The sequence below is a fragment of the Plecotus auritus genome (assembly GCF_963455305.1).
Source record: "Plecotus auritus genome assembly, chromosome: 3".
Classification (NCBI taxonomy): Eukaryota; Metazoa; Chordata; class Mammalia; order Chiroptera; family Vespertilionidae; genus Plecotus; species Plecotus auritus.
Window position 1 is genome coordinate 221350511 of NC_137772.1, and position 26688 is coordinate 221377198.

Below are 26688 nucleotides of genomic sequence, written 5' to 3' on the forward strand. Positions count from 1 at the left end.
ATTTGCCTGAATGTCACATAAAGAGAATCATGCAATCTGCAGTCTTTTGAGTGGCTTCTTTCACTGAATATAATGCATTTGAGGGTCACCCATGTTGTTGTATCAATCATGTGTTCCTTATTCCTGAGTAGTATTCTACTATACTATATGGCTGTTCACAGTTTGTGTATACATTTCCCAGTTGAGGGACATTTGCGTTGTTTACAGGTTTTGGCTATTAATAAAATAAAAACTGCTATAAATATTACTGTACAGAGTTTTGTGTAAACCTAACTTTTCATTTCTCTAAGGTGAGTACTTAGGTGAGCAATTGCAGACTCATATGGTAAATATATAGTTAACTTCCTAAGAAAGTGTTTTCCTCGGTGGCTGTACCATTTTTGTATTCTCACCAGAAATGTGTAAGCGTTCCAGTTGTGCCCTGGCCAGCAGCTCAGTCGGTTGGAGTGTCATCTTGTACACCAAAAGGTTTCAGGTTTGGTACCTCATCGGGGTTCATTCGGGAGGCAGACAATGGATGTTTCTCACCTCTCTCTCCCTTCCCCCCTCCTCTCTCTCTAAACAATAAAGACATATCCTCGGGTGAGGATTATTTTTTAAAATGTATATAAGGCGCTCTCACGCCCACCACCCATTTCCTCTGGTGTCCTGACATCATAGAAGGCAGGATGTCCTGTTATCACCACGGTGCAAAAACCTCTGCAGATATCCCTGCCCCACCTGCTCCTGGAACCCCTGGAGGTTAACTGGAGGCATGGAGAGAGGCCCTGAGGACTACAGGCCACGAAGGGCCAGACCTGGATGGTGGTTCTTCCCACTGCACCCCGCACTGCACCACCCAGCCTTGGTTTCCATGAGACCTAGAGCTCTAGCCTAGGCTGAGATGGGGTGATGGGAAATGGGGTCTATTTACTGAGCACTTGCTGTGTGCCACGCCCATGGCTACAGCCGGGAGCAAGAAAGACAAAATTCACAGGCTAGCGGAGGACAACAAAGAACAAATAATTACACACGTAATTACTGGGTTAAGGAAAAGGGTAGGGCGCTGGGGTTGGGGAGATGTCTCAGAGAGAATGTATTGCTCTCCCTCAGCCTCCAACTCTGTGCCTGGTGCGTCGGCCCCCTGGGCTGGGGGTGGGTGGTGCGCAGACACAGGGACCCGCATGACGTCAGGGTAAAAGCCAGATGGACAGGTCCTCCGTGGAGTGGGGCTTTGGGGGGCTCTGAGAGAAGACATTCCTTCGCAGTTCATTCATTCATTCCCGAAATCCTCATGCGGCACCTACTGTGTGCCGAGCCCCTCCGAGGAGGACGAACGCCGTCCCTGCCCTCTCCCTGAATTGGAGGTAGACAGAGCGACAGGAAACAAGCCAAAAAATAAGGGAGATGGTTTCAGCCAGAGCCTTAGGCTGGGGCGGGGCGGGGGGGGAGGTTGTTATGGGGGAGGGGGCCAGGTAGACCCGCAGCCCCAAGGGGGGGACACATCCCGCATTTATTGCACACACCTCCTCCCCAACCCCCAACCTTGCAAAGAGGTCACCACGAGCGCGCCCCCCGCAGGTTCCGAGGCAGACGCGCCTGGCGCACGAGGGCGCGCTCAGCCCGCCCGCGGCCGCCCACAGCCCCGAACACAGCGCCCTCTCGCGGGAGCCCGGGCCGCGCGGAACGAGTCGGGGACCGGGCGGGGGCGCCGCGCACGCGCACGGCCCGACGGCGCGCGCCGAGCGAGGGGCACCGTGCGGGTGCAGGCACGATGGAAGGGGGTGCGTACGGAGCGGGCAAAGCCGGGGGCGCCTTCGACCCCCTCACCCTGGTCCGGCAGCCGCACACCATCCTGCGCGTCGTGTCTTGGGTAAGGACGGTTGGGTGGCCGGGCCGCGCCGGGGGTGGGTGGGGGCACGGGTAAGGGCGGCGTGCCCGGGTGGACCCCGACCCCATCGGACCCTGCGCTGGGCCGCGGCACCCGGGGGAGAGGTCCTATGGGCTACCGGTGCCCGCCCCTTCCTCCTTCCTGGGCCCTGGGGGCGGGGGTCTCGACGCTCGCGGGGAGCGCCCGCCGCCGTTCCTGGGGCCCTCGTTTCCCGGTGACCCCAGTCCGTGCGCTTCGCCCCCCTCCCGCCCCCCGCCCCCCCGCCATCGCCGTGACCTCCAGGCCGCGGCCCTGCAGCTCGCGGCTCGGGTTGCGCGCGGCCGCCCGGGCGGACCGGCGGCCGTGGGGACGGAGCCCGGTTTCAAGGGGCCTTTTTTGGGTGGTGGATCAGGGCGTGGAACATCTGGCGGGGTGCACGCCGCGCCTGCGGGGGACGTTCAAAGAGGAGAGGACAAGGTTTCCATGGCTAGTCCGGAGGGTGTGGAGCGATGCCTTGGGAGCCAGATACCTGGCTACCACCAGGGAGCTGCCTCTCCTTCACAGCGTGACCTTGGGCTGGAAACCACCCAAGAAATGTTCACGGGAAACCAGAAGTTAAATTCTGAGGTAGGAGAGTCACCTCCTCCCGCAGCCTCAGTTTCCCGATTTGGGGAGGAGCCTCCTTGAGGCCTCCTTGAGCTCGGGAATCCCCGACATCGCCTCCCCCACAACATACACCTGGATGCCTTTGGGGGTTGGGAGACCCTGGGAAAGGTCCCCTCCCCACAGTGAAAACAGGCCTGTTTGGACCTTCAGCTAGGTGGCGGGCGGAACACCCCAGTACAGAGGCCTGAGTGGGGTCCCTGTTCAGACCTGAGAAGGAGGAGAGGAGGCTGGGACCCAGGGAGGGGTTCGCATGGCTGCGGCAGCACCCCAGGGAAGGAAGGCTTGCCGTGGTCTGGGAAGGGGGCACCTGGGCTCCTGAGGGTTGGCTGGCCATGGCCCAGACGCCCTCACTAGAGGGTCTCGCTTCTACAGGCCTGGGGACAATTCCTGTGCGCCCAGACCAGAAGGTCCTGGATTGGAGATGCTGGTCGGTGGCACTGTCGGTGACGCCAGGGGGCTATACCTGAAGCCAGCGAGGCCTCGGGTGCTCTAGCTCCCTCATTTCCTGGGTTTTCAGGGCCATATTAGGGTCCGATGGAGCTACCTTTTTTTGGTCTAAAACCATTCAAACCTCTTTGTGTCACAGGAAGTTGCTTACCTTATGGGGAGCTCTTTCAGGGCAGGGAAGCCCTGTTCTGTTAGTCTCTGGGTCCCCAGTGCTGGAACAAGGCCTGGCACCCTTGGCACATCCATGAGGGTCTGTGGCACTGAATTCATTCATCTATGCCAGCCTCCAGCTCCCCAGGGACCCAACAGGCCTTTGGCAAAGGTAGAGCTCGAGGCGTCACCTGCCTGGCCAGGTGGGCTGGCTGTGTGCCTTGCCCCCCATTGCTGGCTCCTGGGCCACTGGCCTGGGAGGGCAAAGCCACTGGCTTTGTGAGGGGGTTGGGCAGTTGGTCTGCGTGGGACACTTCTGCCTGTGATGGCTTCATTTAGCAAAGCTTGATTGAGTCTGCTGGCCCCGAGGAAAGGTGGCATGACTCAGACGCAGCCCTTAGTCTCACTGTGGAGTGAGCCAGGCACCCTCAGGCCGAGGGGTGAGAGCAGGAGCGGGGTTATCCTGCCTGCCGAGGGAATCAGAGAGATGTCATTGAGAAAGTGATGTTAATTTGGGCCTGGAAGGATGAGGAGGGTTTACAGATGTGCACATTGGGGTGCGGGGAAGACATTCCAGGCAGGAGGAAGAAAAAGTAACTTTGAATGAGTGCCGCTGTGTGGGGGGCCCTGGGGCGGTTCCTGCAGCTGCCTGTGTCACACGTGGAGAACCTGGGGCTCAGAGAAGCCATGGTGGCTGAGCATGGCAGTGGGAGATGGGGAATCGGGACCCAAATCTTCCTGCCCCCCACAGCCTCCTAACCCTGATGCCTTTGAAGATAGTTTCTTTTTCTTTTTTACTATTATTTTAAAAATATATTTCTTTATTGATTTCAGAGAGGAAGGGAGAGGGAGAGAGAGCTAGAAACATCAATGATGAGAGAGAATCACGGATCGGCTGCCTCCTGCACACTCCATACTGAGGATGGAGCCCGCAACCCAGGCATGTGACCTGACCAGAATAGAACCGTGGCCTCCTGGTTCATAGGTCGACACTCAACCGCAACCACTGAGCCACACCGGCCTGCCTAAATATAGTTGTTTTTTTTTTATTTCTGATCATAAAAGTGAAATCTGTCAGTTATTGGAAAATATAAAAATCACTTGTGATGGTTGCACAGCAGTATAAATATACTTAATATCACTGAACTGTACACTTAACAACAATAGTTAAGGTGGTAAGTTTTATGTTATGTGTGTTTTATCACGATAAAGAAAAATTTGGGGAAAAAAAGAAATCATGTGAAATCCCACCATTTAGGGAGGGCTGCTGTCTCCTTCCAGCCTTTTTCCTTTATAAATGATTTTTCGAGAGAGAGGAAGGGAGAGGGAGAGTGAGAGAGAAACTTTAATGTGAGAGCAAAACATCGATTGGCTGCCTCCTGCACGCACCCCCCATGGGGATCTAGCCTGCAACTGGGGCATGTGCCCTGACCAGGAATCAAACAGGAAACTTTTCGGTGTACCAGACGATGCCCAACCCACTGAGCCACACCGGCCAGGGCTTCTTCCAGTCTTTTTCAAACAGTGGTATGCTGAGACATTTTAGTGTGTTGGGGAGCATACCCTTCCCCCTCCTGCTCCCTAGTACACTGGGCGGGGAGCGTCATCTTCACTAATGAAGCCTGCGCTCCAGGGCTAGGGTGGCCAGTTCTTCCTGGTTTGCTGGAACTTTCCCAGCTTTCGCATCGTAAGTGCCAGGTCCCGGGAGCCCCCAGCCTCAGACAAACCCAGCCTGTTGGTCACGCTGTCCAGGACTCCTGTGCTGCCTGGACTCCTGCAGCTCCGGAGGCGCCGGCGAAGTGAGCAGTGGGTGGGTCATTTTGTAGTATCTGTAAGAAAATCTTTTTCTGAAAGAGAGCCCCCAAACCATCTAAGCCTCAGGGCCTCACCAAACCTGGACCCACCCTGGAACCTGAGCCCTCTGAGCCCCCAGGCCCTGGCTGGGGCAGAAGCAGGCCCTAGGACCCCCTGTGTCTTGATTGAGGCTTTCTCAGCTCCCCTCTGCCTCTGTGCTCCCCCTGCCTCCCCACCCCCCGACCCCCCACACACACCTGTCAGGGTAATTACAGCAGGAATCGGTGGAGTGCCCATGTTGGTTTAGGTGGGGAGAGAGCTGGTGGGCCCTCTGGCAGCTCCTGCCCTGGGTGAGGAGGGGAGGGCTGAGTTGGGACAGTGTCTAGGGCAAGCCCAGAGCTGCTGCCTCTGAACCAAGCCTCCTAGATTGTGGGGAGATGGGGCCGTGCTGGGGCGGGGCGGGGAGGGGATCTGTTGCCACTCCCTGCTATGCCCACCCCCTATGCCTCGATCACCCCCTCTGCTCCGGGAGCTCCAGCAGGGAACTGGCCGATTTGATGTAAGGGACCACCTTCTATTTAGAATTCTTAGTCTGTTAGGGGGTTCAAATGACCTGTGGGGAAGAATATTGGTGCTGGTAGATGAGAGGGTGTTTTAAGTTAATTCCCTGTTTTGGCAAAATAAAAAAATAAAATGTTTGAGAGTTTGCCATTTTCGGGGTTGATCTCTTAAGGGCATTGGGGATTCTGTAAGTGGGGTGTGTGTGGTTCCCCCCCCAGAAGACAGAAGTTGGGCACTGTGTGGAGACATCGTGTCTACCCGTTCCAGGCTCCGACTGTCAGGGCGCAGTGTGAAGCCGGTCTCCGGGGTCCTCATCCAATACACAATGCCCTTGGCTTCCCTGTCTGGGTCACAGGGGCACCAATGGGTAGCTCAGGGGGGAGACTTTACACCTTTTTTTTCCCATCACCCCCCCCCTTAATTATCACAAGTGAACACTGCGTATAAAAGCTGACCTCACTTGGCCAACGCAGCAGCTTCAAGACAAGACCCCTGGTCCCAGCTGCCAACTTTTGCACGCTCTTGTCATCATGCCTCAGAAGACTGTGTGGAAGGGGTCCCAGTGGAGACAGAGCCTCCGGCCCTCATTCGTTTATTCCACATGTGCCAAGTCCCTGTCAGTGCCAGCCTGTGTCCCACCGGAGATGCTCTCAGTCCAATGAGAACAGAATTGAGTTGACAAGCACAATCTAGGAGGCTTGGGACGCTACAAGGAGATCCAGTGGGGTGTAGCTACCTCTGCAGGTGGAAGCATGGAGGGCTTCCAGGGGGAGGTGACTCCTGAGCTGATTCTGATAAAGAAGTGGGGAGGGGGGACAGAAGGTGCACAAGGTCTGAGTGGGTTTTAGAAATGATGGTGAGTTCTTGGGGGCCCCGGTATATTAGTGAGAGTGATGAGTCAAAAGGCAAGTAGGGGTAGACAGCCCAGGCAGGGCCTTGGGTGACAAGCACACAAGCCGGACTTGATCTGAGGGCCCTGGGGAGCCCTGAGAGGGGTTTTAAGCCGAGAAGAGGTGTGTTTCAGAAGCTCCCAGTGACTGCCAGCGTGTCGTGGAGAGGGCTCTGGGGCAGGTGTCTGGCAGGAAATGTGTGGTCTTATCTAACCTGTCCTCTCCCAGCGCGTCACATCCCTGTCACTTACTTAGAGAGTGAGGTCCATAAAGATAGGTCCAATGATCCTCTGGCATTTATCGCTAACAGTATGGGAACCTTTCTCGCCTCTTCACCTGCCTGTGGCTAAGCCTTGGCTGGTCCATCCTGCAGGCAGGTGTAGGGTGGGGTCAGCGCAAGGTGGTGTCCTGGAGATGTTGGCTGATAGGATTGTGCCAGGTGTGTTGGCATTTCCTGCGTCCAGGGGCAGCGCAGGAGCTCGGGGAGCCTGGGAGAGTTTAGCATCAAGAGCCGGATCCCCAGACCGGGACTTGGAAAATCCAGGCCTCTGTTACATCTGTGACAGGGGATTGTGGTGCCTGGGTGTGGGGGCAGATAGGAAGGTTTGTAGAAATGAACGTTTAAAGGGCCTGTCATACAATCCACTCCTCCTGGGCACATACTGTCCCGGTCCAAGTGGGTTTGGTGGCCCCCACTTTAGGTGAAAAGCTGAGGTCCGGAGACGTTAACTGGAGTTGCTGGGATCACAGCCCCCACTGACTCCCCTGCTTCCTGCTTCCAGGTGTCCCCACCGCTCTGCTTGTGCAGAGCTGTGAGGCTGTCAGGCTGGCCTGAGCCTGGAGAGAGAACAAAGGCTGGGGAGGAAAGGCAGAGAGGAGTTAAAACCGGGAGGAGGAGGGGGAAAGGGAGAGGGCAGATGGCGGCACTGGCGAGGGAGCCACACTGCCTACCCAGGAAGAGCCAGCTGTCTGTCCAGGGGAAGGAGAGGCAGGGCAGGGCACTTGCTGCACCCACTCCCACCCGACTGGCCGCTGACTTGAGCAAGATGCCAGGCTCTCTGGGCCTCAGTTTCCCCACCTGTCAGATCGGAAGAGGATGGTCCGGATTGGGCTGATGGTTCCCAGCTTTCCCATGCTCAGAGAGCCCCACTCTTGCTGCTAGTGGATTGTAGGTTGGGAACTTTAAAAGTGCTTGATCTTTAAAGAAGTGACGTTAAGGACCTCTGCCCCCTCACCCCCAATGTTTTGTGGGGGCCTGGGCCCCAGGCTCATGTGTGTGAGCAGAGCAGTGTCAGCGGGTCCTGGTGGGGCAGCCGTGCCCCTGTGTTTCTGGGGGAGCCCCCCCTCCTGGGCATGGACTTTTGTTCAGCTCCTCTCTGCAGGCAGGAGGGGGTGGGGAAGAGGACTTGGGGAGGGGAAACTGAGGGGGACAGCTCCAGGCTCTCAGACCCAGACTGCTTAGAAGGTCATTGTCCAGGAACCCCAACAACCCGGAACTCCTCCAGTAACTCACGGGGGACGAGGACAGGGCCTGTGTCCCCACCCTCGGAGTGTCCCTCATGGTAAATTGCACCGTTAACCGGGCCTCCCCCCAGGACCCTGCTTCCTCTCAGTGGGGGCAGTTCTTCCCCTTCTCTGCTGGGCCTGGAGGTGGGACAGGGTGCCTCTGGCTCCTGAGGCAGCTTCCGGACCTTTCTCCCCAGATGTGAGTCTCACACCAGTGCGGGGTCAGCCAGGCCCTCACGGTAAGCCAGCCCAGGCCACTGTCTCTGTCCCTCCCTCCGCGACGCCTGCACTTGGTGCCGCTCCCTCCAGGGCCGCCTCTGCCTTCACTCCTGGGCATTGCAGTGCCCCCCGCCGCGATCCTCCTTACGTGTTGGCCTCTCACTTCCTTGGCTGCCCTCCTCCCTCAGTCTTGTCCTCACCTGCCTCAGCCGCTCTCCAGGTGCGCCCTGGGCCTGCCCATTCTCTCCCCACCCTTCTGTCTTCCCAGCCCTCTCCCTCGCCTACCCTGATCCCAGTCAGTGGTCCTTGGGCCTGGGACCTACCTCTGAGCCATTGACCCTCCTGCTGTGCACGCCGCCCTCCCCCAAGTGGTCCTCCCTGTCACTGGACTCCGCCCTCACCTACTCGAGGACTCAGTCACCATCCCATCTTCCTGTCTCCCTCCCTCTCCTCCACCCCAGTTTGGCCCTCCCCACTGTGGCTCTCTCCCATCACCTTACACACGTGTCATTTCCATGCCCTCGCCGTTCCTGGGTCCTTCAGGTTTGTCTACGGTCACCACCGCCAGGGCTTCTCCTCCGGTTTTCTCGCGCATGCACTCGCCAGGCTTTCTCCCCCAGCTCTCCGTCACCCGTCACCCGTGACCTTCACATTGCCAAATCCCTTGGCTGGCTGTTACTAACCGATCTCTCACCGCATCTGGCAGGCAGTGAGGGATACGTCCTCCCATTGGACCCAACCGCCGCAGGACCGCAGGACGCAGACACCCTGCGTCTTCTATGTAATGTTCACATTGAGCACGTGCTGGGTGCCTGCTCTTCAGTGAGGGCGATGTGGCGCAGAGAAACCAGGTAGAATATGGAGGTGAGCGTAAGACCTAGAGTCAGGGGTGGGCGATGATGATGACGGTTAGGGGGTGGGGTCAGCGGGGTGGGCGGGGCGGGGAGGAGTTCCAGGCAGATGGAAAGGCCCAGAGGCGTGGGAGAGCAGTGAGAGGCTGCCAGGGACGGTGTCTGTCAGGTCGCTGTCACATCCCCAGCGCCAGACCGTGCCTGGCATCTCGGAAGGACTCCACATGTGGGTGAACTGCGTTGTGATGCGCACTGCTCCGCCTTCCTCCTTCAACCCACCATCCCTGTTCCAGTCTCCCACCCAGCCTTAAAGGCCCAGCTCGAATATCAGCTCCCCCTTAAAGGCTCCCAGGATCCCTCCCAGCTCACTTTGTCCTCCCCCTTCCCTTCTGCTCCGAGGGACTGGTTGGAAGAACGCTCAAAGCAGAGGGCTTTCCGCCTTGTGTCTTCCTTTTCTTCTAGAACTCGAGGCAGGGCCCTGGCCGCGTGGCTCAGGTGGTTGAGGGGCCTGTGCTCCCAAAGGTCGCCAGTTGTATTCCTGGTCCCGGCCTGCCCAGTTTCGGGGTCGGTCCCCAGTCAAGGTCATGCAGGAGACAATCATCAATGTTTCTCTTTCATCAATGTTTCTCTCTCTCTAAAATTAGTAAAAACATATTTTTTTAAAAAATAGAATGCCAGGGCCCTAACCGGTTTGGCTCAGTGGATAGAGCGTCGGCCTGCAGACTGAAGGGTCCCAGGTTCGATTCCAGTCAAGGGCATGTACCTCGGTTGCGGGCACATCCCCAGTAGGAGGTGTGCAGGAGGCAGCTGATCGATGTTTCTCTCTCATCGATGTTTCTAACTCTCTATCCTTCTCCCTTCTTCTCTGTAAAAAATCAATAAAAAAAGTTTAAAAAAAAATAGAATGCCAGGCAGGGCCTGGGACCAGACTCCCTCTCTGAAGACCTGGGGCTGTCACAGAGGAAGCAGGGAACAGCGCAGGCAAGCAGGGGCGGCGGCCGAGGCAGGCACTGCAGCGAGGAAGAGCAGACCCCTTCTTCCCAGCCGGGGGACCCACAGAGCCTCGGTTTCCCTCCCTGTAAGGCAGGGGTGCACAGGAGGTCCTGCCTGGGAAGGGCTCAGCTGTGCTCAGTTGGTGTCACACCCTTTTTCAGGGCTGGCATTGCTCCCCACCTCCGAGAGGGCAGAGACAGCCAGGCCGGGGCTGTAGTGAGGGTGGGCATCCGGATAATTCTGCCACCAAGTACGAGCCCTGACTCCTCTCGGGGTCTCAGTTTCTCCCTCTCCAATGCGGCGACTGGCCCCCTTGTTACACAGCCACAGGAGGGTGAGGATGCGGACAGGACGGAGGGAAGGGGGAGCCTCCTGGTCACCCAGGCTGAGTGTCAGCCCTTTGGGGACGGGGGGTTGGGGGAGGACTGCTTGCAAGGCCCCTGCCCAGAGGAGCCCGTTCCCCGCCCACCGCATAGAACCAGAGGGGACGGGACAGCTTGTGGGAAGATTACAGCTTAATCCCCAGCAGGTCACATCCAAGGCTGCAGCAGGCGGTGCCGGGCAGGGAGGAGAAGGGACCCCGTGCCCCACCCGCCCTGCCTCAGCCCTGCGGCGCTGCAGGAGGCTCTTCAGGAAGCCGAGTGGCTGTCCAGTGCCCGTCACGCGCCCCTGCCATGGCTTCAGCCCTTTTCCTCACATGACCCTGGGCGAGGCAGGGCCCCATTCTCGGGAAGGGGGGCCCTTGGCAGCCTGACTCATTCCTCAAAAGCATGGCGGCTCCTTTCTTCACTCAGCCTTTCCCCGGGCCCAGGAGGCAGCATGGAGGACTTGGGCGGGGACCCTGGGGGAAGGAGGTTCAGCTGCCCTCGGCAGCCCCTTGTTAGGGAGGGAGGGAGCTCCCCGGGGTCACAGGTGTGCAAGTGGAGGGGCACAGCCAGGGGTGCTGAGGAGAGGGTACTCCTTTCTCCCGGCTTTCCAGCTGCCTGTGCCTCTCTTCATCTGTCGGGCTTACTCACTGCGTCCCTCAGAGCCTTTCCTGACCCGCCCCCTGGCTCCGGGGATGAGATGTACACCCAACAAGTGACCAACAAATAGCAAAATATAGAATAAAGTCACATAACGGCATTATCAAGAAAATAAATGGAGTTGTTGGAGAATATTGTAGATCTGGGAGTCTGGTCTGGAGGGCTTCTCGGAGGAGGTGTCGCACATTGAGGTTTGGGTGTTGAGAAGGGACCAGTGGGAGCCTGCAGGGCGATCTGGGGAACTCCAGGTCTCCCAGGCCTAGGGCAGCCAAGCGCAAAGGTCCTGAGGCGGGAACGAGCATCTGAGCCCTGGCGGGGGGGGGGGGGGGGGGCGTTCACTGGGAGTGTGGGGTGGATAGTGGGATGGGGAGCGGGTGGGTGACAGGATCTGATTTGGGTTTAAAGAGATCTTTCCAACTGCCACAAAGGGACAGTGCAGGGGGCGGGAGTGGACACAGAAACTGGGAAGCTGCTGTCATCGCCTGGCAAGAGGTGATGCTGGCCTGGGCCAGCAGGAAGGCGTGGATGATTCGAGAGTTATTCTGGGGAGGATGGAGCAACAGGCCTGGCTGCCAGACTGGGTAGGATTTGAGGATGAGCCCAGTTTGGGGTCTTAGCAGCTGGGTGGGAGCCAGTGAGGATGGCTTGAGGTCCTGAGAGGCTGGGAGAGGGCTGGTGAGAGTCGGGTTGATGAGCTGGAACTTCTCGGAGGGGATAAGGACGCCTACTGTCCCTCACCGTGTCACCACCCCACAAGCGGAAGGGGCCAGCCACCTTACTCCACATCTTCACAGAGAGAGGAGGCCATCCTGGGTTAGGTAAGCGACATTGCCACCTGGAAGTGGGCAGCTGTCAAGACTACAGAGTGGAGAGGCGTGAGCAGGTCAGCTAGCTGGCTGCCGGTAGCATGGGGCAAGGGCAGAGACTCCTCCCAGCCACTCGGCTTGGGAACAGATGTCCCGTGCAGGGCGAGATAGATGGTGCCATGTGGAGCTGGCAGGCCCAGAGGGCTGTGGGCCCAGATCTCTCTCTATAGCTTATCTGGGGGGAAACGCAGCATATGCCCAAAGACGTTTAAAGCGAGGGCTCTGGGACGTTCTGGGGGAACGGCAGCGGCCTCTGCCACTCCCCCCACCCTCCACACTGGCTGGGCCCGGCTCCTCCTGGAACCGGAGTTAGCCCAGTGCCCAGCAGTGGCCGCACAGCCTGCCAGCCCTGTGTACAGATAGATGTGGAGTCAGGTGGGCCTGGTCCCTCCCACTGTGGGGTGGTGACACAGTGCCGGACAGCAGGTGGCCCGGGACAGCAGGTGACCCCTCCTGGATCTCATGCTGATCCTAGAGTTTGGAATTCACTCCTCGCGTGGCTTGGTTCCCATTTAGGTATGGGGTTGGGGCAGGCCTGGGCAGGAGGCCCGGCACCCTGTTTACTTGCTGTGGGCCCCCAGAGTCCAGGCCCCTCTGAGCCTCAGCTTCCCTCTCTGTGAAATGGACCACGTAAGTCTGCTTTGTGGGGGTGCTTTTAGGTTTCATTTTATCTTTAGAGGTTTGGTGAGGGTTAAATGAGAGGCTGGGTGACCAATGTCCCAGTGATGACAGGCCCTCGTGGGGGGCTGTGGGCCGTCGCAGGGGCTCATGGGGGAGACAGACCGGTAACTGAGTCCCAAGCAGGAGTGTGTGCGGGGTCAGGGTTGGGGAGAGTGGCTGGGAGGAGGGTGTGCCAGAGGTGGCGGGTAGTCACCACCTCCCAGTAGAGTTTTGAAGGGAGAGAAGGAGTTCACTCCTATTTGAAAGTTGAAAAAGGTGGGGCCCTGGCCGGTTTGGCTCAGTGGATAGAGCGTCGGCCTGCGGACTGAAAGGTCCCAGGTTCGATTCCGGTCAAGGGCACATACCTTGGTTGCGGGCACATCCCCAGTGGGGGGTGTGCAGGAGGCAGCTAATCCATGTTACTCTCTCATCGATGTTTCTGACTCTCTATCCCTCTCCCTTCCTCTGTAAAAAATCAATAAAATATATTTTTAAAAAAAGAAAAGAAAGAAAAAGGTGGGGAGGAGCATTCATTTGGGGAGGTGGGAGCAGCAGGTACCAAATTATCCCGCAGTGCCAGCCCCAGCCCCCTGGGATGGCTGAGTGGGGGCTGGGAGGGGAGGCCGGGGTGGGGCTGGCAGTTCTCTGCTTCTGTTGGTACCTGAATCCAAGAGTCCAAGATCCTGAAATTCTGAGATTCTGCAGTTCCTTCCCATTTGTTTTTCTGAGTTGGGCACAGCTCTGCTCCAGGTGCCAAATGGAATCCATTTTTAAAGAGTTCCAGGATTGGGTTATAAAGATGGCAAAGAACAGAGTCTTGGCTCGGCTGGTTTTCCATGGAAGTGTCTTGTTTGTTTTGCTGTGTGTGTGTTCTAGCTTCTCCCTGTAGCGCCAGGGAAGGGGTTTCCCATGCCTGCCAGGGACCCGCAGCCTCCCTGCACCCTCCCCTGCTTCCGCACTCCTGTCTGCATCCCGCAGCAGACCCGCGTGTTAGGATGAGTTCCCCTCGCCGCCAGCCGCCGCCGCCACCGCCCCATTCCATTCTGGCTTAATTTCCGGTTCTCCATGGCATCTGTGTGCTCCTGGCTGGCCCTGCAGATCTGGCCCTAGCAAGTCACTCCGGAGGCCACAGGGCACCGGCTTGGATTTAGAGACTCGGGTTTGAGATTGGATTCCCCCTAACCAGCCGTGTGACCTGGGCAGGTTCCTGGAAGCAGCTGTAACATGAGAATAAGGACGTGGACCACAGGGGGTTGATTAAGAGTCACTGAGTGGCCCTGAGGGAGTCCCTCTTTATCTTGCCCTGGGCCACCAGGGCCCGAGGGACAGTAACCGAGGTGCATGCCTTGCTCCTGGTGCTCCCTCCCACTCCACGTAGGGAGATGGCAGCTAATGGAGAAGTTACACTCGGGCTGAGAATCCTGGAGGGCGTCTGGGAGACCACAAGGGGCTGGTCGTGTGCCTTTGGCAGCGTTCATTCCCTTCCCCGAGCCTCAGTTTCTCCACTGTAGACTCTCAGGCCTGGTTCAGGTGAGGTTCCCTGTCCAGCCCAGCCCTGCAGCCTGCAGGGGACCTGATGCGCAGCCCCTGTTCCTGATTGCCAACCCCTCCCAGCCTGCTCTTCGCTCCTCCTCTCTCCCACAGCAGACCTGTCAGCAGGTTCTGGTGGCTTTACTTTCAGAACACATTCCTTCCCCGTCTGCATCGCAGTCAGTGTGATTCTTTTTAAACCTAAGTCAGCGCAAGTCATGGGCCTGCTCTTAAGCCTGAAGTGCCTCCTGAATTCCCCTGCCCCTCAAGGCACTGGGGGCCAGCCCCTGCCTACCTGTCATCTCACCTCACTGACTGTGCTCCAGCTACACTGGCCTCCATGCACCTCCTCAACAACCAAGTTTATTCGTGCCCCAGGGCCTTTGCACTCACTGCCGGACCCAGCCACGCTCACTGCCGGACCCGGTCACTCTCACTGCCTGACACGACCACGCTCACTGCCTGACCCGGCCACGCTCACTGCCTGACCCGGCCACGCTCACTGCCGGACCCGGCCACGCTCACTGCCGGACCCGGCCACGCTCACTGCCTGACCCGGCCACGCTCACTGCCGGACCCGGCCACGCTCACTGCCTGACCCGGCCACGCTCACTGCTGGACCCAGTCACACTGATGCTTTCTTGCTGACCCTCAGGTCTCAGAAAAGACCACTCGTTCCGCAGGACCCCCCTCCTGAGGCTGAGAGTCAGCTTGGTCAGGTGGACAAGAGCACAGGACTGAGAGTCCGGAGAGCTGGGTTCAGGTTCAGCCTGCACTGCCAGCAGCAGTGTCACTGCTTTCTGAAGCTCAGTTTTAGTGTGTAAGTTAGGGCAGTACAATCGTCCCCTCTGGTTCATGATCGTGACACACAGAACCTGTGACAGGGCGGAGCTGTGAGCCGGAGGACTGCCGGTCTGAAGGACTGGGCGTGTGTCCCTTCCCAGTCAGGACTGGCTGACGTGTGCCCCTGGCGGACCAGGACACAGCCCCATAATCCTTTCTTTTTTTTTTTTTAGTTGTGTAAAAACTCACATAACATACAATAAACTATTTTAAAGTATACAGTTCAGTGGCATTTAGTGCATTTACAGTAACCACCGTCTCTCTCTAGTTTCAACACTTTTTTTTAAAATATATTTTATTGATTTTTTTACAGAGAGGAAGGGAGAGGGATAGAGAGTTAGAAACATCGATGAGAGAGAAACATCGATCAGCTGCCTCCTGCACACCTCCCACTGGGGATGTGCCCTGCAACTAATGTACATGCCCTTGACCGGAATCAAACCCGGGACCCCTCAGTCCGCAGGCCGACGCTCTATCCACTGAGCCAAACTGGTTTTGGCTCAACACTTTTTCATCATCCCATAAAATGCTCTGTACCCAATAAATAATTACTCCCCACTCCCATACCCTGGTAACCTCAGTCCACTTTCTGTATCTGTTACAGATATAGTACGTAAAAGAAATCATATAATACCGACTTTTTGTGCCTGGCTTTTGTCGTTTTCCACTTGTAAGGTTATCTGTTTGTGGCCTATATCAGCACTGTGGTCCTCTCTATGGCGGAATAATACGCCATTGTATGGATAGGCTCTCGCTTGCTTCTCCATTCATCCACACATTTGGGTCAGAATCCTTCTGAACACAGAGTCATGAACCAGTGGTGTCCTACACTCCTTCAGGAAACATTTTCAAATCAATCCTCCCGTTCAGTGTAGACATATTGGTTTTATATATGTCACTACTATGCCCATATATCCAGCACATTATAAAACCCATGTAAAGTGTGGACATCTTAAGAAGATAAGATAAAAAATATAAATAAAATAATACTGCTCATATTTCCACCCACCCCCCACCTGCCTTGGAGTCACTAGCCATCCGGGGTGTCAGCTGAGTATGAAAAGATGTCTGGCTTATATTGAAATTATAGTTTTTTTGTAGAACAATTGGAAAGCAAAGAGCAGTGGGAAATGGGTGATAAAAACTCCCTCTGGCCGAGGCTCTGCCTTCTTGCATGTGTGACCGTGGGGCCTGCTCATCCTCACAGTCTCAGGGCAGGCAAGAGGCAGGAGGGAAAAGCGTGAACCTTAGAGTCAGGTCCCTGGTGTGAAGCCAGCTCTGCCACTCACCAAACATCACTGTGTGACGCTGGGCACATTCACGAGTACCTGCACCGTAGCTGCCTCATCTGCAAAATGCCGATGGCACTGGTTTTGTATCAGTTAGCTATTGCTGCATAACGAATGACCCCAAACTGTAGTGACTTAGAACAACACACATTTGTTATCTCACAGTTCCTGTGGCTGGGTATCCACTTAGCAAGGTGCCACTGCCTCAGATCTGTCACAGGCTACCATGGTGTGTCAGCCAGGGCTGTGGGCTCATCTGATGACTGAGGGAGATTCCATGTTCAAGTTCACTTGCATGGTGCTGGCAGGACTCACTTCTTTGTGGGCTGTTGGATTGAGAGGCTCAGTTCCCTTCTGGCTGTTGACCCTCAGTTCCTAACCAGGTAGGCCTTTCCAGGAGGAGCTCAAAACATCAGAGTGAGCAGGCAGGAGGGGCCGAGAGCCAGAGTCTGTAGCTTCCTCGCAGAAGTGATGTCCCATTACTTTATCCATATTCTGTAGCAATCACTTGGCCTGGCCCACAGTCCAGGGTGTGAATACCAGGAAGTGGGCTCCTGGGGCCATCTTAGCTGGGTGCCAGCCAAACTGAAATAGACCTGTTGGGGGGTCAAGTGAGGGACCACAGGTAACACACTCATGGTGGTGCAGGTTCCCCTGTAATTAGCAGGATTGTGCCAGGGATTATTTTTCCATTCGTCGTTCCTTCCACGTGTCAGGGCCTAGACAGCAGGGAAGGGTGGGACCGAGGACAGACAGGTGGGGCCTGAGACCTCTGTGGAGGGAAGGGGTGCACAAGATGGGGGTGGAGGCGGGGCAGGTTTCCTGCCCAGGAGCACATGAGACCACTGGATCTGGGAGGCCGGGTCCAGTCCTAGAGGAACCTTGGTGTCAGGGCGCGAGAGGCCTTCTCAGGACCTGGCTGGCGGGCGGCGGGGGTGGGGGGGGACGGGGCAGGGGGGAGCATATCTGCAGTGAAAGGGTCCTCAGATCTGGGGCTGAGCATGGAAGCAGTTGACCCTGCCCTGTGCTGTGTGACCCCAAGTAAGTTGCGCTCCCTCTCTGGGCCTCCCTCTGAAATGCCTGCTATTTGGGGTGAAGAAAGGCAGGCATCAGGCTGAGAGGTGTTGGTGGGCAGCTCCCCCCCAACACTGGGCTGGTAACTGGGTGGGGCCTGCCTGGGTCTCATGCCTCCCTGCCCGCTTCAGGTGTTCTCCATCGTGGTGTTTGGCTCCATCGTGAACGAGGGCTATCTCAACACCCCCTTGGAGGGTGAGGAGTTCTGCATCTACAACCGCAACCCCAATGCCTGCAGCTACGGTGTGACCGTGGGCGTGCTCACCTTCATCACCTGCCTGCTCTACCTGGCCCTGGACGTCTACTTCCCACAGATCAGCAGCGTGAAGGACCGCAAGAAAGCCGTCCTGTCAGACATTGGTGTCTCGGGTGAGCCCCCGCCCCAGAGTCTGCAGAGGGCTGTCCCGGCCCTGGTCGCGTTGATCCCCACGCACACCTAATAGGCGGGTGAAGGGACAGGCTTGGGGGTCACAGGGCTGCCACCGGGAAGCGTGGGACCAGTGCTGGCCTGCAAACCCAGTGACCACAGCTCCACAGCGAGGAGGGACTGCAGCATCCAGGGGCGCCATCTCCACTCGGTGGCCACCGCCCTGGGGGGCCCCCTGAGAACTAAACAGCGTGGTGACTGAAGGCGCTGGCACACAGTAGGTGCCCTGGGAGGGTCAGATCCTGGAGCTGGGAGCCTAGGTGACCTGCTGCTCTTGCCCTTCAGAAACGGCCTTGGCAGAGGTACCGTGACCTCCGTCCCATGAGTTTGGAGAATCTGATTGGTGGGGGCTTAGGTTGAGAGTCAGTAGAAAGACATCGGCCTCGCTAGCCTAAGGCCACGGTCTCAGGTTTGTGGCAGGGACCTCCCTCCATTTCCGGGCCTGGGACTCAGGATGAGCCTGGCGGCAGGTCTGGGGGCCCTTAAACCTGAAAGAACTAGAACAAATTTAGTAGTTCTCAAACTGGGTCCCACAGAGCCTCAGGGTGCCCCAGCAGTGCCTGTGGGCGGAGCTGGGCTCCAGAGGCCCATCCGCGGGGCACACATGCTCTCTGAGCAGCTCGGCCTCTCTGGATGGACCTGGGCACCACAGAAGATCTTGTCCGCAGGGCTCCCCTGCTGAGCTCCCCGAACCTTGGCTCCCAGAGGGCCCCTCACTGACCTCGGGGACTTTGTGAGGCTGCAAGCACATTAGAGGTCAAGGCTCAGGCCCGCTGGGGTTGAGCCACACCCTTGTCCTAGCCCCCCGCTCCTCCCCCGCTACCCAGATCTCTGGGAGGCTGCAGTCAGGGGTGATGGGGTGTCGGGGCGCTCCTCCCAGAAAGCTGCAGGCCTCGGGTGGACGGGGGCCCGTCAGGGACAGCTGGGAAGTCTGTGCTTGGCTGAGGTTAGAGGACTGCCGGCCAGGCTGATGGATGTTCTCTCTCTCTGTCCCTCCCTCCTCCCTCTCCCTGTCCTGGCTCTCCTGGGCCTTCGCCGGATCCTTTCCGTGACTTCTCGGCTGCATCTAACTGACCTCCCCGTTCTCTCGCCCCACCTTCCCTGTGTTCCCCCCTCTGCCCCCTCGGGGGTGGGAGATGTGCTCTTGAACCTCTCCCTGTTCTTTGGGTCCCCATTTCCTCCCAACTTACCCCCTCTCCCCACGCGTGGACTGTTCTGCCTGACCCTGGTGGACACCCCAGCCTTCTGGGCCTTCCTCTGGTTCGTGGGCTTCTGCTACCTGGCCAACCAGTGGCAGGTCTCCAAGCCCAAGGACAACCCACTTAACGAAGGGACGGACGCAGCCCGGGCCGCCATCGCCTTCTCCTTCTTCTCCATCTTCACGTGGGTGAGTAACCACCCGCCCAGCCAGGCTCCGGGCTGCGGCCAGGGACTCCATCCTGCTCTGCCCTCCGCCCGGCGGGGCTGCCCCCGAGGAAGGAGACTGCTACCATTGCCAGAGAGGACAGTCACGGGGCGATGGCAGACCCTTGCTTGGTGCAGAGCGCCACCACGGTAGCTGGGTGGGTATTCTCTCTCCTCTGTAACAGGAGACAACGCCGAAGCTTCACGGCGGCAAGATGAGGCTCCGAGGTTTTAGGCTGGGAAGGAGCCCAGGCCTCGGAGGCAGGAGACCTGGGTCACACCCTGGAGCTGCCTCTAACTTTCCGGGCCTCCGTCTTCCCATCTGTAAAATCGGGAGGTTAGACTGGGGGGAAGGGTGTCACAAACTCAGGTGCCCACCTGGCAGGCCAGGCTGCATGTCCATGCCTGACCCACAGGGCACCCTCTCCTCGGCCCTGTTCTGAAGTAGGCAGGGGGCCTACAGAGGCCAGGACTTCCGTTTTCCAGAGAAGCCAGGAATCGGAGTTTCTATGTGAGTCTGCTCTTGGTGTGTTGGCAATGTATTCGCGTTAAGGAAAAGTGTCGTGTGGGTCAGGGAGAGCGTGTCTCTGCGCGGCCTGGCCAGACGCAGCACTTGTGGGCTCTGAGCCCAGTGGTCGTCAGCGCCACCAGCGAGACAGCAAGACCACCCTGGAATGAGGCTCCAGGGCACCTCAGTGTATCCCTTCTCTCATCTCCTGCACACGCCTGGGTGGCATCGCTCTCACCCCAAGGGTCCCCTCTCCCCAGGCCTTCGAGCAGCCCTTGGCCGAGCCTTCTGCACGGAGGAACCTACTGGGCCTGCCCTGGGGCGACTTCTTTCTCTTGTGGAGGGCCCCTGGATATTCATTTCTCAAGGGACCCCTCGCCCTGATACAATATTGGGAGCTAGAGTTTGCAAGGGGAGACCTGTGGTTCAGGCCCCAGCAGGCCAGCTATGGTCACTCCAGATCTCTGTGTCCTCCAGGCTGGGAGGAAAAACCCGGTGACCCTGGGTATTCAGACCAGAGAAGGTCCCTGGAAGTGGGGCCGTCCGGCCTGCAGGGAAGAGCTAGGGAGCAGCAAGCCCTGAGATGAAGGGCACTCCCAGAGGAGTGGGTCATTGGACACTGAACTTGCAGAGGAGGGCGATAGGTACCCGGGGCCCACTGGAGCCTGCCTCCCGGCTGGCCTCACCCCTGCTCTCTCCTGGCAGAGCCTGAGCGCAGCCCTGGCCGTGCGGAGATTCAAGGACCTTACCTTCCAGGAGGAATACAACACACTGTTTCCCAGCTCGGCACAGCCGTAGGCCTGCCCGGCGTCCCGCCCCCTGGTGAGGGTGTGGGGTAGCCTGCTGCCTGCAACGGCCAGGATGCCAGGGCATCCAGGGCAGTGGAGGGCTGGCTCGAGAGGCCCGTTAAGACCCGCCACTTATCCGTTACCTCTTTTGTTTACTCTTCACGTGTTCATTCATTCAGTAAACATTTATTGAGCAGCTATTTTGTGCCTAGTGATGAATCAGATGGGGTCCCTGGCCCCAGGAGCCCATATGCAGGGAAGGGGAGACGGCCAAACCGAAATCTCCCTCAATGGACTGCCATGGGCTGTTAGAGGGTGGGAGGTGGCTCCCTATGTTGGCTGCTGGGGTGCTGAGCCGTGGACAGTGTGAGGGCCTGCGCCACAGCTGTGGCATGAAGGCTGATCTTACAGTCCCAACGGAGGCAGGCGGCCCAGGGAGGCCTGGCTGCGGACATCAGAGGACTCCAGTCCTGGCTCTGCTCTCAGGTGCTGTGTGACCCTGTGTGAGGCACCGCCCGGAGCCTCCATCCAATGCCCTGGGCTGAGGAGTGATAATGGACCAATCTCTCAGGGCCATTATATGGGTGAAACAAAGGCTGGCACAGAGATGCTCAATAAATGTAGGTTCTTTGTTCTTTCATTTGTTCCCTCATTCATTCATTCACTCAATCATTTACTCATTCATGTACTCACTCACTCTGTCCAAGGAGTCAGGGGCACTTCCACAATCTTGACTTCGGGGTGATTCTCATGTGGAGAATCCTTGTTCTGCTCAAGGACTTTGGCCTCCAGTTCTGCTCAGGTTCCCTCCTTGGGACCCTCCGTTGCCTGGGCAGGAACCCACCTGTCCCTCCAGGCTCTGCAGGAGTTGAGGAGGTGATGGAGCACAAGCAGGCCCCAGAGCAGAGCACACAGGGAGCCTCCTGACACCGGAAACACAGAGTGCAGGCTGCTTATGGCACGGTGGGGAGGCCAGCCGTGCGCCCGACCTGGAGAAGCAGGGCCCGTGGACAGCAGCTTCCTGGGCTCTGAGCAGAACCCCCCGCCGCCCCTCCACACCCAGTCCAGCCGGGGCCACGGCGCGCCTGTGCTCCTGCCGGTGGCCCTTTGAACGGGATGGCTGGGGGCCTTGGCTCAGGGCGGGCAGAGGAGCGCCCACAGTTCGCAGTAGGTGCCGGTGCTCAGAGGCCGCCCTGAAAGGATCCGCAGGGGTCGTTGCTCCAGCCCTCTGTCTCCCTGCAGGAAAGCAGCCTGGACAGGGCAGCCGGGGGCTCCGGGGGAGCCAGGTCTGCAGATGTTTCTCCCAGGGACTCATTCATCCCTTCCCCACGTGCTCCTGCGAGCTTGCCGAAGACTCGGCGCTGAAGACCAGGCGTTACCCCGGGGGGCTGTCCTCCCTGCTTCTCCAGGCTCCTGCGTGTGAGCTGCCAGCGGCCAGGACCTCACACCAACACAGAAAATACAAGAGGGCCGCCTGCTTTCCCCAGCCAGCTCCTTCAGGCCTGCCTTTCCCAGGCCCCCGACACTTCGCTTTAAACAGCCACTTCCCAGAAAGGGCGGCCCCTCGGAGCTTTCTCCACTGACACAAATCGGAAGTTAATGCCTAGTCACTGGGCTTCTGGAACTTTCTGGAATTAAACACCAAGCACCTGCGTCAGACCTGATGGCCCTTTGGGGTTCCTGGTTGGTTTGGTGCTTTGTCAGGGGGCTGATCAAGAGAAGGAGGTGTGGCCTGGGAAGGCCTGTGCTCACGTCTGTGTTCTGGCGCTAATCCTGCCTTGAGGGCTCCCTTCTCCAGGCCTCAGTCTTCCCAGCTCAGAAATGGGCATGTGGGGTTCTCATCACGGGCAGGTTACCTGGCTGGAGAGCTCTCAAAGTAAACCTGTAAACCACTTTCACAGTGACATTTAATTTACTCCCTAGCTTGGTGTGGTCAATGTCATTGTCCTCAATAACAATATAGTTGCTTTTACTGAAAAATAATTTCCCACCGATGCATGGATGCTGGAGACAAGTTGCTGCCAACTGAAAAAAAAAAGGGCTTCAGTGGTCCTATAAGGTGGGTGAATGTGGAGTGTAGATCCCCCCTTGGGAATCCCAGCGTACATTAAATGGTCAAGGCTCTGACAAGTCCTTGCTCCTGAAACTTACTCTGTTTAACTCAGTTTCCCAAACTCGTCGGACCAAGTGGTTTCCATTAGAATTAGTTTCAGCAGCAAATAACAGTGACTTAAACGAAGCCCAAGTCTGGGAAGACGGTCCAAGGCTGGCACGGTGGCTGGCTCCAGAGGCCTTTAGTGACCCAGGCCTCTCATCCCGAACCTTGGCTCCTGGGCCTCATGATCCATTTTAGCAACTAGAGCCCCAGCCATCACATCTGCATTCCAGGCATCAGGTCAAGGGTGAACAAAGAACTTGGGGTGATCTCTTGGCCAGAACTTAGTTCTTTGCTTGCATCTAGCTGCAAGAGAGGCAGACGCTGTTAGGAGATGGCAACAGTTCTCTGTCCCGCCAAGAAACTTTCTTTCCCCATTCCGCATAACAGCCCTGAGGACACATACTGAGAAGGAAGTTGTGGGCCTTTGGGCCATTTTAGCCCTCCGCAGTGGAGGCTAGAATTTTTGGTGGCCCAGAGCGACCTCTGGGTTTGGGGGACACGGGGCAGGTGACTTCTGAAGTTCTGGGTGATGTGGTTCTGGGCCTCTCCAGGGCTGCTGCAAGGACAGCTTTCCTTCCATCGGTCACCTTGGTTTGTGTTTGGTGCTTTAGGATATTTAACCCTCTGTTGCCTGTGTCTGGTGAACTAACCGCTACTAACCCCGTGCTCTTGTCTGTCTCTCCCCTAACCATCCCCTCCCACCTGTCCTTGTCCCCCCCGGCCCTCGTCCCCAGGCAGGCCAGGCTGTGCTGGCCTTCCAGCGGTACCAGATTGGCGCCGACTCGGCCCTCTTCTCCCAGGACTACATGGACCCCAGCCAGGACTCCAGCATGCCTTACGCCCCCTACGTGGAGCCCAGCGCCGGGCCTGATCCCACCGGCATGGGCGGCACCTACCAGCAGCCAGCCAACGCCTTCGACACCGAGCCCCAGGGCTACCAGTCGCAGGGCTACTGAGCCGCAGTGACCGCTTCCTCCTCCTCCCCCAGTCCCCGCCTGCCCCAGCCCCAACTGCCCCTTGCCCCCTCCTTCCACACCCGGCCCCCTCCCTCCCAGGCTGCCCTGCCCAGCACCTCGTCAGCCTCCCAGCTGTTCCACTGAGGCCCGGGGTGGCTTGGGGTGGGAAGGGCAGTAAGGAGTTGCAGGGTGTATGTCTACATGTGTGTGTCCAGCAGGAGCCTGGGGTGTTTGCCTTCATCCATTGTGTCACCGAGCATCCATTGAGCACCTGCTGTGTGTTGAGCCCATGCTTGGCATGGGTGTGAGAGAAATGGAGTCTGGGGAGGGGGAGGAGATGTGGAGGAGGCCTTTTGGTGCCAGCGGTAGGAACTGTGAGAGAGACGGGTGGTGCTGGGCAGGTCTGGCTGCAGGGTAACTGAACACCCGCAAGACCCTAGGGCTGTCACCTGCTAGGTGTGACACCACAGCCCTGCTAGGAGCACTGGGGCTGTCTGCGTTTATGGTTGTAGAAACTGAGGCCCGGAGAAGTCAAGGTCAGTCGTCCAGGGTCACGCAGGCAGCCAGTGATGGAGGTGGGGCCAAGCCTAGGCTGCTGATGGCAGGGCACCTGCTGTCCCCTGTCCTGGTCTTCCCCATCCCTCAGCCTGGGCTCCAGTGCTTGGTGCCCCCGTTATTCTGGGAGGCCTCGGGACCTTAGCCCTGAGACACCCCGATTCTGCTGCAAGCTGGGGGCCTATTCCGCCCTTGCTCTTCCCCCACGGGACAGCCCTGCCTCCAGGCCCCTCACCACGTCCCCACCGGCCCCGCCCAGGGTGGGAGTCCCCTGCATACCACTCTGCTGTGTGTGCCCTGCGGGGAGCTCAGCACCTTTTCCATGGCCTCCCGAAGGACTGACCAGTGTCCCTGCCCGAGGAGAGGCCAAGACCCTGCCCATGGCGGGTGGAAAGGAGGCCCAGGGGGGGCGCGCACCTGGTCAAGGCCAAGGTCACAGCGTGAGGGCAGAGCTGGGCCTGCTGCCTGGGTTTCTTGGCCCCAGCCGCCCAGCAGGTGGCCCAGTTCCCTGCCCTGTGACCTCCCAGGAAACAACTGCTCTGGGACATTGTCTCGTCTTGCCCTCCTCTGGGGTCAGCCAGGGGCCTGGGGGCTCTAGTAGCCAAGGGAAGGAAGGTCCCGCCCCTGGCCGTCAGGAGGCCCTCGAGGGGCCGGTCTCCCTGTGGGAGGCTGAGTAGAGGACAGGGACCCCCATGGCCAGCCTAGGAGCGGCTGCCGCGGTCTGAACTGCCCCAAGAGGAACGGTGAGAGCCGGGTGCAGGGCAGGCTCGGGAGGCCACAGGCTGCAGAGGAGAGAGTAGCAGGTGTCCCCAGTGTACAAGGAAGATTGGGGGACTGTTGGACAAGGTGGGCTCTTTATTAAGCCTTGAGGGACAAGGAGGCCTTGAACAGCGGAGAGAGGTGTTGGCTGTTCTTACCACCAGCACCTGATTCCCACAGAAGAACCCTAAGAGGCAGGTAATAGCAGCTGTGGGGCACCTGCGCTGGGATCAGGAGCTGACAGCCAGTCGGAGCACTAGGCCCACCATGGACCAGGGTGCATGATGGGCTGAGGCCCCACGAGGGTCCTGAGGATGGAGGAGTCAGCACGGTGGTGAGGGAAGGAGAAGGAACTTCCTAGCCAGAGAAGTAGCATTGTCCCCACTTAACAGAAGGGGAAACTGAGGCTCAGGGAGTGTGAGTTAGCAGTGGGGCATGGATTCGAACTCAGGTCTGTTCAAGTCCTCCCCGGGGCAGCACTGAGGGGAGAGGAACCAAGTCCTCCCCAGGGGCAGCACTGACCAGCTTCCGCATCTGAGGAAGGGCTGTCTCCCCAGAGGTCTCGGAGCAGGTAAGGGGGTGGGTGGGGTGGAGGTGTTTCTGGCAGAAGTTCTAAGCCCGTGCAGGAGGCAGTGAGAAATCCTTCCCGTCCTCACTCCCCACCAGAAGCACCCCCTGCTGACGGGCACTAGGAGACCCCGGGTCTGCCCAGCTGTTCTCCCTGAGCCCAGCTGTGGTGGTGCTGGGCTGGAGGGCAGGGTACCTTTCAGCTTCACCCAGTCCCTGGGTGTTTATTGCAGACTCCCTGCCACCCTGGACTGAGAGTTTACAAGACCCCTGGCAGGAGTGGGGTCACTGACTCCTCTCACTCAGCCTTCCTTACTGGTCTTGGGGTACAGCCCAGACATCCACCATCAGGTAGGGGCCAGGCCATGGTGGAGCTGAGAAACGGGGCGAGAGATGTCAGAGGGCAGGGCGTGGAGGGGACCCAAGGCTCCTGACTCCCCTACTGGGAAGTTGGGGAAGCCTGTTCTTTCTGTTGGCTGAGGACCCCTGGGGGCCCAAGCTGAGAGGCCAGCAGTATCCCCCTTTCCCTCCCTGTTGCCCCCTTCCTTGGAGAAATGCCCCTGACCTTGCCGAGTTTGGGTTTCCTTCTCCCATCGAGCACCAGACAGCCCCGGCAAACTGGTTCCACACCAGTTTAGAGTTGCAAGGACCCTCGAGGCAAGAGTCAGCCAGGAGGCAGTGCCTTGTCCAAAGTCAGGCACAGAGCTAGCGGCTCAGGGTCCAGGCCGCCTACCCGGGTGTGGCTCTCGGTCTACTCTGGGGTGCAACATGGAGACTAATTCCCGGGAGACAGGCATTCCCTCCTCCTCCAACCTTCCCTGGTCATTCTTTATCTTCAAAGACCTTTACAGGGTCCCAGGCCTCCCCCATGTAACCAAGAACCCCCACTTGTTACCCCCTAAGGGCCCCCAACCTTGAACCAAGACCCCTTTTGACTCTAAGGAACATGAAGGGGTGCTCCCCTCTCAAGAGTTTGTGGGAGGATGGGCTGGTCCGGCCGTCTCCCAGCGCTGCGCCTCGATGTGACCCTCCCCGTCCCCTGGTGCCCACGCCCTCGTCTGGGTGCCCGCCCCTCCTGCAGCGTTACTGCCTGTGTATAGTATAAATATATATATTTTCTATATATAAGATGTCTAATATAAGGCTCCGCGAATATATCTGTGTGTGTGTGTGCAGTGAATGGTGGTCCCCCTCCTGGGCCCCACTCTGGACTCCCCCACCACCTGGTTAAGTCTCTCAAGAGTGAATCCCGTGGCCCCGTGGCCCCCTCCTTTCTGACATCCGTCCATTTGTGATGCACCAAGTGAAGGTGGTGACTTCCGGTGACAGTAATAAAGTGAAGACTCAAACCCA

At 58.3% G+C, this 26688-nt stretch overlaps 1 protein-coding gene across 3 annotated transcripts; it reads left to right on the plus strand.

Moving 5' to 3' along the window:
• The first annotated feature begins 1652 nt into the window (after positions 1-1652).
• On the plus strand, positions 1653-26688 carry SYNGR1 (synaptogyrin 1). Of its 3 annotated transcripts, XM_080662050.1 has the most exons (5): positions 1677-1852; positions 17345-17582; positions 18882-19027; positions 20258-20374; positions 21583-22234. In XM_080662050.1, the coding sequence occupies exons 1-4, from the start codon at positions 1754-1756 to the stop codon at positions 20348-20350; spliced, it is 576 nt and encodes a 191-aa protein (XP_080518176.1). In that variant the 5' UTR covers positions 1677-1753; the 3' UTR covers positions 20351-20374; positions 21583-22234. The 3 variants fall into 3 exon arrangements, with proteins under 3 accessions (XP_080518175.1, XP_080518176.1, XP_080518174.1); XM_080662049.1 differs by lacking the exon at positions 20258-20374 and having other exon boundaries at positions 1653-1852; positions 21583-22489; XM_080662048.1 differs by lacking the exons at positions 20258-20374; positions 21583-22234 and adding an exon at positions 23233-26688 and having other exon boundaries at positions 1686-1852.

Coding starts and splice junctions, on each gene's coding strand:
- SYNGR1 (XM_080662048.1), top strand. CDS start 1,754: ATGGAAGGGGGTGCGTACGGAGCGGGCAAAGCCGGGGGCGCCTTCGAC. Junction 1,853..17,344: donor TCCTGCGCGTCGTGTCTTGG/GTAAGGACGGTT, acceptor TGCCCGCTTCAG/GTGTTCTCCATCGTGGTGTT. Junction 17,583..18,881: donor GTCAGACATTGGTGTCTCGG/GTGAGCCCCCGC, acceptor TGGACACCCCAG/CCTTCTGGGCCTTCCTCTGG.